The sequence below is a fragment of the Cnephaeus nilssonii genome, assembly GCF_951640355.1.
Source record: "Cnephaeus nilssonii genome assembly, chromosome: 23".
In the NCBI taxonomy this organism is placed as follows: domain Eukaryota; kingdom Metazoa; phylum Chordata; class Mammalia; order Chiroptera; family Vespertilionidae; genus Cnephaeus; species Cnephaeus nilssonii.
The window spans coordinates 12,064,077-12,077,270 of record NC_137094.1 but is presented as its reverse complement, the minus strand read 5'-3'; the positions used below and the strand labels follow the sequence as shown (position 1 = coordinate 12,077,270).

Below are 13,194 nucleotides of genomic sequence, written 5' to 3'. Positions count from 1 at the left end.
AGCAGGAATAATTCTGTGTGGAATAAAGCCGATCTAGGGGTCAGCTTCTGATTCCAATTTCAATACGACTTGAAAATAATTTTTTAAAAGTCCATGCTACAATCGTAAAGACTACTTCTGTGCACTTTCAATTCTGGACACAATTACCTTCAAAATTACATGATGGAGGTAAGAATTTTAAAAACCCACCAGAATGTAAATAACAGGGAAGAATATTTTCAACTCAGAGCATCAAACGTACATTTATGTGCAGAAATCTAGACAACTATACAAGTTTTGAAGCAATCATCTGTTTTATTATACAACTCTATGAACAGAAAATGAACAGAAATACACAATATACTTACCTGTACATGTGAACCTACTTTTTTTAGCTACAGATATTTATTATAGTTCATACTGACTTTAATTTTACAGTTCATAACTATGTATAACCTTATCGTGTTAAGGGCAAATTCTACATGGGTGACTCGCAGGCCCATCGCATTAGGCATTACCCAGTACATTCGAGAACTGTACCTCCTTCGGATGTGTCTTCCCTGATCCTGCCGAGCGGAGGTCCTTTACAGTTTGAGCTCATTGGCTATTTTAGATGCGATGTTCTTAAAGGCAATCGACGTTCCAGAGATTCGCTTGAAGCGGACTCCGTTCAGCGACAGCCGCGGCAGTTTGCATACTTCCATCTCCCACTGCACCAGGCTGTCCTGCCGGGCATCGCCGTGGACGCAGAAGAGCAAAAACCTCTCCTTCTGTTCGTAATCGCAGTTGTTTGCATCTAACACTTTCCGGATTTCTCGCATCATGTCGCTGGGGTCCATGGAACTCGTGGTCTTCATGCTCCAGGTGAAGCGCAGAGAGCGTGGCTTGGGGTCTTTCCCCTCTTCCTTGTCTCTTTCTTTCGGGTCCCCGGATGTACTTCTGGAAGAACAGGGCACAGGGAGAGAACGCAGAGAAAAGTTCCATTCAGCACAGAAACGGAGACACACACAAACTCTCAGGGGTCAGAATTCAGTGCTCCATAAAACAGCCTACTTTGCAGACTACCATCAGGCAAGTGCAAAGGCTCATGCCATCTTGCTGTTACAAAGAGTGGCCCCAGGATGCCCTCTGTTTGACTTTGTTAATAACTTCCATCTAAAATAGCGTATTTCCGTAAATGTACTTGTTTGTGGGGAACAAGTTTGCAGCCGGAAGTGAAGAACTGAATACTTTTTGAGGTCCTTCCACAGTTTTCTGTCTAAATTTGCAAAAGCCCAATCTTCATTTTCTGTACATTTGTACAAAAAGAGAGCCACTAGCACTGTGCTTGTAAGTACACGATTTTGAAATATAAAGAACAATTCCCCCTTTTCCATATTTTTTTTGGGGGTAGGAGAAAGACTTGGGACAGGATAGTAGCAATGGCCACAGAGGGGTTATTTCTACCTGATAATGAAGAAAAAGAAGGTTGTATTGCAATGAGGTAAAGATTCCAGGTCGTACCACACACAGGAGTGTGGGCATCGGTTCCTCAAATCGTGTCAACGCTTTGCTGAAGACATCCTCAAAAACAGTCCACAAGGCTCCACATACCTACACTCCAACTCCTCGCCCCGCCCCTCACCGCTGCGACTGTCCTCCTCGCTCTCTCCCACACACGCACTGGCCTCCATACTATTCCTGGAACCTACAGGGTCTGGGCTGACCTTGAGGCTTTCACACCAGAGTAGATGATTGACACGTATTTCTTAAGCGCATCAACCTCACTGAATTTTCCTTACTGTAGATCTCCCATGAATAATACAGAACCAGACAACCCATTTCACAGAATCACAGAGAGGTAAACATAGTAGATTTTATGATTCAGAGTACCCTGTAATTACATTTAATGAGCAATTATTCAAATATAGATGTTATAATTTTCATTTGTTAACCCATCTCACCTACATATGATTTAAAGTAGTGGTACACTTTGAAAGTATAAACTACTATCTACACATATTAAACATTTTATATCAGTATTATCCTATAATGTATATTCACGTATACATTTATATATGAATTTTCATGGATACGTGTATACTCATGTTTCCCCCCTAATTCCTAGGCATCTGAACCCCCAAAGCTCTGCAAACTATGCAAGCTTGAAAAAAAAAATAAGGAAAGAAATAAGTAGAGAAAAGAAATCTCCAAAGACTATGAACTAAGTATGGAGCGCATTTATCCCAACATCTTCTCCAGCATTCTCTCTCTGCTCTCTGACCCTGAGCCACAGGCCTTCAGGAATGTGCAGATCCAAGCAGGGACATTTACCAGGAGCACACGCACACTCAGGTCATGGGTCAGCAAGCTGGGGCTGGAAGGGACCCAAGAGATCACGTGATCGGCCACTCATTTTAAAAACAGAACTGATGGCTCGGAAACTTACATTACTTTCTAAAGGTCATACAGCTAATGACTTAAAAGAAAGACTAGAAATCAGATGTCTTATTTCAAGTCTAATTTTCCTTGCGTTCCACCCAGGAAACTGGGTGAGCTTCAGACAACAGGCACATACGAGACATTTTCTGGATGTATCTCAAGGGCATCCCCAATGGCAACGTTAACTCAGGAGCTCCTGGAAATGTTGATAGCAATAACGACATCTATCCTTTATCGAGCACTTACTCCATGCCAGGAGCTGTTCTACCTGCCTCACATGTGCTAATTCCTCGTTGGCCCCTCACAACCACGAGGGCACGAAGAGGTAGAATCACTTCTAAAGTCACACAGATCATCACAATAACTGGTAGAAGAACACAGCTCAACCCACACGGTCTGGGCTCAGGGCCCATGCTATTCACCATCACGCCCCACATCTCTCTGCAGAGACAGAGACTTGTTAGGACTGGCCTGGTCCCTCCTAGCCTCCCCACTGTGTCTTCTGTAAAACGGGACACTTTCCTCCTGGTGGTTGTGCGGATTCAATGACTAGCAAGTACCTTAGAGACAGGATGGATTCAAAAAGTTTGTTCAGAAGCAAAAGAACAAACAAACACAAAACCATGCAAATGAACTGAAATATTAGCAGGCACCTGTGACACTATCCGCTACTCAGTGTCTCAGAGGGAAACTGAGAAAAAAGAGGGAAGACTTCAGAAGGGGGCTCAGAAGTGATGACTATGTGAGGGACATCAATCCTTTGTGTTTATGAACAGGCAGAAGAGAGTGAACAGCATGGGTCCTGCCCGCCTCTGGCTCCCTTCCCCGGTGTGACTCGGGAACCGACTTCCATAAAGAAACACTGCAACTATAATGACTACACTAAATGCAGCGCAGTTTGTAAAACGCACCACCTTGGAATGTTCAGTTAAGTTTTTCCCAAAGCTCATGATGTTTTATATCCCAAGTCATTTTAAAAAGTAGAAATTAAATTGAGGCATGTGTTCAACTGGTCAAAAATTATTCCTGAAGGAAGCCGGGGCATGTGTTCACACAAACTAATTCAGTGCCTTTGCTCCTTAAATCCCCCATTTATACATATAAACACAAGTAGTGACATGCCATTAATGTGGTCCCCAGGCCCCCCGGCTGCCCATCACAAACCCTGGGAGTGGGACCCAGCCATCTGTTTAATCAAGTTCCGACTGTGCTCAAGTTTGAGCCCCGTCGCCAGGTCGAAGACACAACCAGTATTAAATGTCAAAAAACCACAAAGCATGCCAGGCAATCATTTCTACGCGTGGTCAATAGCTGAACACTCACCTGAAGTTTATCACTAATATCAAGTCTTCCTATGGACTTGGTCACCTCAGTGACCTATGCTATTTAAGACTAATATTAGTTACATCGTTTTAGTGAGAAAAGGATCAGTACGTTTTAATCTATTCATTCTTCTGCCAACACATCTATTACAGGACAGAATGGCCATTTCTCTACAAAGCTTACAATTCAAAATCATGTTTAGAAAACACAAACTTACAGTTAGTTAACTTATACGTAATTAAATGCTAGGCAACATGAGGGAAACCCATCCCAATATAAAAATTTAAAATACACATACTAGCTAGTGATTCATTCTACTCATGTTTATGAAGTGCTGTCGGTATTTCAAAAGCACGTTTGCACACACAGGCCCTGGCAGCGAAGGGTTAATAGTGGCTCCTCACCTTGAGGTGTCTGTTCTGCCACTGGCTTCGCCTTCACTTGGATCCCTCAAAACAAAGTGAAGGTTGAGATTTAATGATAAGAGTGAAAAATAGATCAAGAAAACCTACATCTGAAATGATTTTAACATTAACTTGTTGAGCCAACTTCTAGCGTGACAGTTGCTGTGACTCGTCAAGTCTAATACTATTTCTCATGTTTTTCAACATAACCACACTGAACTGTCACTCATTGAGCGTCTACTGGGTATTGTCAGGGAGGAAATGCTGGGTGATGGGTTAGGATTTTTTTTTATACATGATCTTCCAATTCTCAGACATGATTTTAAAGTTGTAATTTATTTTTTGGTTTAGTTTAGTTCAATCTAAAGTTAAAACTATTGAATAATTATCAACAGTAAGATTCAACTGCGTGTTTGTTATGAAACAGAATTCTAGTAGTCGCTCAATTTTAGAAAACATACACATTAACCTCGTAGTTAGAAATAAAGCTCAACACACATATAAGTATTTCTAAAAATAAGTACCAATTTTTAAATAAGCAGTTAACTTATTTCAGGAGTTAAGCTAACGATTCATGCACATGATAAAATATTACAGCAAACGAACAGCCTACCCAAGCGGGTGAGTCTAAAAACATGAACTCAATCTTAAACAGAAACATTGATCTTACCTGGATATCCACCTGTGAAAGAAAACCAGGAAAACTCTACTAATTGTCCTTTTGTTGAATGTAATTGATATTTTAAAAATCTACCAAAATTTTAACTACTTTGTCATTTTCAAAGTTAATTAAATATTGACATAGGAGTATCAAGTTGTAAACCCGTTTAAATATATGAAGAGGTGGCTTGTGATAGCAAAATATTAATAAACAGCTGGGGAAAATGATCAACTTGAAGCTTTAAGTTAATGTTTTAAGCATCCCTATATAAGAGTGAGCTATGGTGAAAAAATCATCAGGTTTGTCCTGGCCGGGTGGCTCAGTAGTTTGGAGCATTGTCTTATACACTGAAAGGTGGTGGGTTCAATTCCTGGTCAGGGCACATACCTAGGTTCTGGGTTCGATCCCCATTGGGGTGCATATGGAAGGCAACTGATGGATGTTTATCTCTCTCGTGGATGTTTCTCTCTCTCTCTCTCCACCATCCTCTCTCTCTAAAAATCAATAAAAACATCCTCAGGTGAGGATTAAAAAAGAAATCATCAGGTGTGATGCAATTTCCAGCTTACAGAGTAGGTATAAAGAACCTACCCACAGCAAATGGGTCTAAAGGCTATTTAAAAGACTTTGAAATAATAAAATAATCTCAATCTCCCTTGATCGACGATTCTAGTGTAAATGGCTTTCCGAAGACCTGAAAGCAACTCTCTCAGGCGGTCATTTTGGCGAACAGTCTTCCTAAGGGCCAGGAAGAGCCACTCCCCGGCTTCCTCTTTGGAATACTGGTTACCAAGTACTTGAATGATGAGCTCTCCCCTATTCTTATCCTTCCTTTCTTAACGCTCAGCAAGCCCAATTCCTCTACTTTTCCCCCTATGAAAACCCCACTTTTTCATCTAAGCATTTAAGGGTGCACCGACTTGGTTGGTCCCAAAGTTTGTGAGGCGTCTTGGCTCCCAAAATGACCCCGAGCACACCCAGTTCTGGTCACAGAGGGTGTCTGTGTGTGGGTTCCACTTCTTCAGGCCTTAGCCAAAGGGAAGTGAGAAAGGCAGAAAGAACCAGAGAAAAACAGAGCTTGAGCCCAGGATGGACTTCAGAAGGAGAAATAAGGGGAAAGAATGGATCATGTGAGAGATGAGTTGAAAATATTAAATAATAAGGCTAGACTATATCCTGAACCTTGAGAAATTCTCTCTTTATCTCCAAGCCTCCAACACCCTCCCCCTCACCCCCAAGTTCAATATGCTATGACCGCAGAGAGAGCAACTGCATCACCAGTCTGCCACTTGCCAAAGGACTTAGCAGGTTCATTCCCGGGACTGAAACCAACGACTCGCGTGTCTTCCTGCATGAAGTCACTTGTGGTAGACGATACAGCCAAGCGCAAGCACTTTAGCAAAGCCAAGGCTGTTCATTCACACGGTGACAATGACCTTGGAGGAGAATGGAGCATTTTTTCTCTTCTCTAACCAAATCCAAAATTGATTGAAATGTGTTTAAAACCAAGACACTGAAAATAACCTGCCAAACTGCTGACAAAACATCACAAACAATCTTCTCCCTCCCTTTCTCCCCCCTCGGCCCAGAAAACTGTTCAGAGGATACGAATATGAGCACCATGAATAAGCCTCATGGAACCTTAGAAACTTCCATGCCAGCTGCCATTGGAGGCTGCGTCTGAACACCCTCATTGCCTCAACCTCATTCTCGATTTCAGGACCTGCTTCCTTCTGGCATTTACCAGAATTTACTACAACTTAATTTTTCGTTTGCTTTTTAAATTGCCTCCCACACTATTCATCCATTCACCCAATAACGTTTATTGAATGGCGTACTATGCGCCACGGTAGGCGCTCAATATTCAGCAGAAGATTGGGCATAAAAGAAAGCAAACAAGTCCCTGTTCTCACCTTCTGGTTGGGAGAGACAATGGACAAATAAATAAAGTGCATCTATGATTTCGGAGAGTGTTAGGGCTATGCAGAGGAATGATGCAGGGACCGCAGTGCCTGGAGGAAGAGCTGTGATTTTACAGAGAGGGTTGGGGGAGGCCTCTGGGGAAGTGGCATTTCAGCAAGGACCTGAAGGAGGCGCAGGAGCAGCCAGGCATGCAGGTCTTGGGAAGGGGACTGCAGGAACCCAACATCAAATTTACCTCAACCTGCACTGTGTTCAGCAACGTGTATCATCAACGTGGGTTACACACTCATGCTTGCTTTCTCAGGAGAGTGCAATTTTACTATTTTACTCGATCAGAAGTTTGCTATTCATTTTGTGTTTACTGAGGTTAAGATTTTATGTTAAACTAGAGGCCCGGTGCACGAATTCGTGCATGGGTGGGGTCCAGCTGGCCTCGCCCTTGGTCGAACTCCCCATCGAGGGGACAAATTGCATATTAGCCTTTTATTATATAGGATTACATAAGAAATCTATGTGGCTGTATATATAGGCTTTTTACAAGAAAGAGAAAGAGGGAAACTATTATTAGTGAGCAGTGTAAAGGATAAATGTAAACTCCTATTTAATTCCCTTTTCTAAATTAAGGTTTTAAAACACATCTTTGAGGTCAAGTTTTGCTCTTTCCACTCTAGAAAAATTTTTAATTCTCATTTTGTCCATTTTTCTTCTTTCTCTTAAGGGAAAAGATTTTGTCTTCCTTGATTTTTTCTTCAAACTTCTGCAAAAGAGCAGCTCTAATGAAATGTCATGAAACCACTTTGAAACATCACTATAAAGAGGAAAGAAAAGCCCCAAACACACCTCCTTTGTAATCCCTGAGGCCCCCGCACACCGGAGCCCGCGGGACTGACCTGCGAACGAATCTGGAGGTGATCTTGCTGATGAGGCCGGTGGACGTGCCCCGCCGGGCGTGGGCAAAGGCCCCGCTTTCGTGGGACGGAGACGCGGGGGGGCCGGCGTGGGCGGCGCTGCGCCGCTCCCGGAGCTGCTCCCCGTGGAAGGTGCTGCGGCTGGAGCTCCCGCGGGGAAAGCGGGTTCGGTCTGGGGTGCTGGCACTAATACTGTGGGCAGACGGGGAAGCAGCAGGCACTCTCTGGGTGGTCCTGTTGGGACAAGTCACGATGCACTGTTCAGAGTAATGACCCAGGAAGCTCCCACTCCCAAACTAGACAGAACTTGCTATGCCCACTTTTTCTTTAAGGGCAATAAGAACTTTTTATTACTATTTCTTTGCTTTTTTTTTAACAAATTAAATGCCCAGCCGGTGTAGGTCAGTGGTTGACATCAACCCATGAACCAGGTCACGGTTGGATTCCTGGTCGGGACACATGCCTGGGTTCCAGGCTCGATCCCCAGTAGGGGGTGTGCAGGAGGCAGCTGATCCATGTTTCTGTTTCATCACTGATGTTTCTATCTCTCTCTCCCTCACCTTTTCTCTCTCTAAAATCAATAAAAACATATTACAAACAAAATGAAATGCAGCCAGCACGTTACCCGGGTCGGTAAGCTTCGGAGCCGTCTTTAATGGTTGGCAGTGTGACTTTGATGGGGTGACCGGAGGCGGACATGGACTTCTGGTGGCGGGGCCGTGCTGAGGGGACAGCAGGGGCCACGGCGGAGCCGGCAGAAGACAAGCTGCTGGCCGACATCTCGGTGAGGCTTTCCGCAGGAAACAGACGCAGAGGAGAAGCGGCAGGTCACTAACACTTCAGAACTACGTTTTTTAAAGTAAAGTGACTAACACCTTTCATGACTACAACACTTAAAATAAGTTAGCACAGATGGCATTATTAGTGACCGACAAGCCAATGTTCTTGGGAAAGATGTATCGGGTGAACTTCCCATCACCTTCCAGGGGAAATAAGGACCTCACCCCACACTTACCCTCTTTCTATAAGTGATTCGGAGATGGTCTGAAGTGATTTTTATGGATAAAATGATTGTGACTGGGGATATCACAGTGTGGTGTGATGTGTTGCTATGGGTCACTGCCCGTTATACAAAAAGAATTCATAATTACAGCAAAAATACTATTGCTGGAAGTATTATTAAAACACTTTCAGTTCCTATCATGAATCAATAAGTTAACTGTTGCAGATTAAGGAAACTCCAGATGAGGGCTTAGTACAGGAAAAATAAGAAGTCAGAAATCAATCCCCAACTATTCTTTTACCCTAAAGGACCTTAAGTCCAAGGAGATCCATTTCTATAACATGAAGTGTCTATTAACTGAGAGGAAGCAAATGTAAGAATGGTCTGTATAGTCTACTGAAATGACTAAGGATGGAACTCAGCACAGAATTTTATTAGAATGAACTCCCTGCCCTTTTGTATTATATTGATGAATAGTTCTGTATTATAACTCATGGTGAAAAGAAGCTACATTTTTTAAAATAATAACAATATGGTTTATCATTATTTAAAATAAAACACTGAGAATTGCCTGGTTCTCAAGGATCAGCTGAGATGGCCACATTTCTGTAGAGGAAGAAAAACCACGCCTTTGGTATTGGATACAGTTATGACTTGAGGGAGGGGGAAAGGGAAGGAGGTAAGAAGGAAGCAGCGGGCATGTAAGAGAATGAGATCCAAATTATGAAGATTGGATTAGAAAAGATTTTAGTGGAAAATTCTCAGGTTAAGAGATTTACCTCCTGTTTTCCCTAAATATTTCCCCTAGTAAGAATGGTTGGCTGTTGCCAGGCCAGTGTGGCTCAGTGGTTGAGTATCAACCTATGAACCAGGAGGTCACGGTTCAGTTTCCCAGTCAGGGCACATGCTCCATTTGCAGGCTCCATCCCCAGTAGGGGGCGTGCAGGAGGCAGCCAATCCATGATTCTCTCTCATCATTGATGTTTCTCTCTCTCTCTCTCCCTCTCCCTTCCTCTCTGAAATCAATAAAAATATACTATATAAAAAAAAACATGATTTGGCTGCAATCTTACTATTCTGTATTTCCTTCCCTCTTGACCCATCAGCAGGGGGTTGTAGCACAATGACAGCGGAACCCCTAGGCACTGTGACGCTTACCTGCTGTCTTTGCCATTTTGCAGGGCCATGTAGCGGTCTGTGGTCCTTTCACAGACATACGTGTTCCTTCTTGCCATGCTTCCTCCAGCATATACGTTGTTCTTTAAAAAGAAAAAGAAAAGCCATTTTAAAATCCTCGCTGCAGTTGTGGAAAGTCAAAGAAATAAATGGAAGCTGCATATGACTCAGAAAACACACACACACACACACACACACACACACACACACACACACACACACGGTCGGATTTTCATTGACCAGAATCTTGTATGAATGAGTCCTATGTCACACCCTCGCTCGCAGGAGAACTGTAGGTATATGAATGAGCCCTATGTCATACCCTCTCTCTCAGGCGGACTGTAGGTATATGAATGAGCCCTATGTCACACCCTCGCTCTCAGGCGGACTGTAGGTATATAAATGAGCCCTATGTCACACCCTCTCCCTCAGGTGGACTGTAGGTATATAAATGAGTCCTATGTCACACCCTCTATCTCAGGTGGACTGAAGGTATATGAATGAGTCCTATGTCACACCCTGTCTCTCAGGCGGACTGTAGGTATATGAATGAGCCCTATGTCACACCCTCTGTCTCAGGTGGACTGAAGGTATATAAATGAGTCCTATGTCACACCCTCTCTCTCAGGCGGACTGTAGGTATATGAATGGGTCCTATGTCACACCCTCTCTCTCAGGCGGACTGTAGGTATATGAATGAGCCCTATGTCACACCCTCGCTCTCAGGCGGACTGTAGGTATATGAATGAGCCCTATGTCACACCCTCTCCCTCAGGTGGACTGTAGGTATAGAATGGGTCCTATGTCACACCCTGTCTCTCAGGCGGACTGTAGGTATAGGAAAGGGTCCTATGTCACACCCTGTCTCTCAGGCGGACTGTAGGTATATGAATGGGTCCTATGTCACACCCCGTCTCTCAGGCGGACTGTAGGTATATGAATGAGCCCTATGTCACACCCTCTCTCTCAGGCGGACTGTAGGGGTGAAAGGTGGGGCACACACTCAGCCCAGCTTCAGCTCCCGCCCCAAGGCAGCAGCCGAGCAGTTGTTGGGAAGCAACTGGAAAGCTGCGTTTTTATTCTCGTCTGTAAGCTGGGGGTGGGGACAAGGGCAGGCGAGGGGTATAGGCAGCTTTATAAGACCAAGAACAAGAAACAACTCCACGTAAATATCAGCACCAACGGGAAACCCGTGGCAGAGACCATGGCAGGCTGGCCAAGGGTACTGCTAAAGAGAATACAGCTCATGGTCAAAGGCATGAGGGATGAGCAGTGCCACTCTGAGGATACTTCTTCAGTTCAGGTTTGAGCCGGAGGCAAGCCAAGGCTGAGAAGCTCTGGAGAAAAAAGGCGTAAGCAAAAAGGGACCGATTCTCCTTATGACCCACAGCCCCACCATTCACTAGTGACTAGTACTGAACTGCACAGAAATTATTCTCAAAAGGAATGAATCCCCTTCTGTGTAATCCTTATGCCAATAGACAAAACTTTCCCGATGTTTGGCCAACCAGCTTTCACGGATCTTTAAAAGACATAATTAGCTTATGATGGGTTTAATCGTGAGGTCTAGCTAGAAAGTTAATAGATACACTGTATACTATATATCTTAGTGTTCTTTTCTCTCTCTTTAGTCTTTCCTGCTGCCTTATAGGAAAATGTCTCAATCTCTCTTCTAGCTCCCATTATATAACTTCTAGTTTGCTGTTTTAAGTGAATGATGTGAGCTAAATTTATAAATACTAACAGAGTCTGCCTTCATCGAACACCTTACTTGTAAACATAAAATTAAATGAGCCAATATAACATGAAGTACATATTACAAACGAGGAAATGAGGAGAGTTTCATGTGCCATTCTGTGGTGAGGTTCGGTGTAATGTAACAATTCATATTCTACCTTTTTGTTCCTAAACTGCATTTATGAGAAGCTTGGCCCTTTTTGCATGTTCTTGAAACGCACGATTCGCTTTAAAATTGTGAAACATTAAAAAAAAATCTTTCAGCGAAAACTCCTGACCACAGATGACCACCCCAAGCTGCCACAGACCCGACGGTTCACTCACACTCGGGATAGTGGACGCCTTTTTCCTCTCCGGCCCCACGAGCGGGCTGGCGGTCACCTCGCTCTTTGATCCCACGGTCGTGCTGCCGAGTTTGCGCGCTGCCCCGTCCTTGTCCCACTCCTCTTTCTGCTCACTCTCCACGCTGTTGGCCTGAGGCCTCTTCGTGTACGACACGGCAGCGGAGATGGATGGACCAGCTAGAATTAAAAAAAAAAAAAAAAGCCTAATGAGCTACAAAACAATTGACTTACCTTCTCCTTACGAACAAATATTCTGTGTGAAAAATATCTTTATTTGCGTATTTTTCACTCTAAAGGAAGATGAAACTGTGTAATTACAAAAACTAAGTGGGTCCCTGCAGAGGGGATCCTATTTGTCATTCACTGAGAGCCTGCGGGGACAGGGGTGACACAGGCACATGAAGGTGTGAATGTATGATGCCTAGAAAACACGAGTCTGGATGGAATCGGTCTGTTTGCACTGATTTGACTTTTCCCCCACCATGATCGCTAAAGCGCCGCTGCTTCTGATTGGCCGAGATGCTCCTCTGGACCTTCAGGTGAGCGGGGGACTGGAGGGTGCTGTTGTTTAGGTCACTACTGGGCCGCGACCTCTGACTCAAGTTTCCACTGGATAATGACTCACCGCCTTCAAACTGCAAGAGGAAGAAAGACCACCAGGGTTTCAAAACACTAAAATGTTTATGCAAACGATACGCACTCTCGTTTTTTCTCATCTATTCCAAGCCATACAAGGAGCAGTCAGAACTTAAAAAACAAAAATACTTTGGGTGCAGAACTGCACGCTGGCAAACAGGAAGGGAAGGAAAGGCTTTGGAGCCTTAATTTAGTCAAAACACCAATTGCTACCAATCATTGAATGGCGGTTATAGACTGTGCTTAGCTCTTTATATTGGTTACTTTGTTTAATCATTACCAAAAAAATTGTAATTTACTAATCTGCACTTTATAGATGGAAAAATTGAGATTAAGAGTCAACAGAGCCCAGCCGGCATGGATCAGAACCAGGAGGTTGCGGTTTGATTCCTAGTCAGGGCACATGCCCAGGTTGCGCGCTCAATCTCCAGTAGGGGGCGTGCAGGAGGCAGCTGAAAGATGATTCTTATTGATGTCTCTCTCTCTCTCTCCCCCCCTCTCCCTTACTCTCTGAAATCAATATAAATATATATATTTTTAAAAAGGGTCGTCAGGATAAAATCTACAAGTTTAACTTTACATGCACACGTGTGTGCACGGATTTTTTTTGTTTTGTTTATTGGTTTATTGGCTCTGATCAAGAAATTGCACCTACTTAGAACTAAGTGAGGTAGGTACT

The 13,194-nt window shown here is 43.7% G+C and overlaps 1 protein-coding gene and 1 long non-coding RNA gene across 5 annotated transcripts in view; one reads left to right on the top strand and one right to left on the bottom strand.

Moving 5' to 3' along the window:
- The window catches only part of LOC307094675, a 532,375-nt gene that overhangs the window by 425,945 nt on the left and 93,236 nt on the right, over positions 1–13,194 (top strand). The gene's annotated exons all lie outside the window — the stretch shown is intronic.
- MARK1 (microtubule affinity regulating kinase 1) overlaps positions 271–13,194 on the bottom strand; it is a 126,354-nt gene continuing 113,430 nt past the window's right edge. For 3 of the 4 annotated variants that reach the window (XM_079763704.1, XM_079763703.1, XM_079763702.1), the window contains 7 exons: positions 12,361–12,514; positions 11,860–12,056; positions 9,781–9,881; positions 8,245–8,409; positions 7,602–7,853; positions 4,128–4,172; positions 271–918 (listed from right to left, as the gene is read on the bottom strand). In XM_079763704.1, coding sequence (XP_079619830.1) covers positions 564–918; positions 4,128–4,172; positions 7,602–7,853; positions 8,245–8,409; positions 9,781–9,881; positions 11,860–12,056; positions 12,361–12,514 — 1,269 coding nt within the window. In that variant the 3' untranslated portion in view covers positions 271–563. The remainder of the gene's footprint in view (positions 919–4,127; positions 4,173–7,601; positions 7,854–8,244; positions 8,410–9,780; positions 9,882–11,859; positions 12,057–12,360; positions 12,515–13,194) is intronic. The other variant, XM_079763705.1, reaches the window with a different exon arrangement.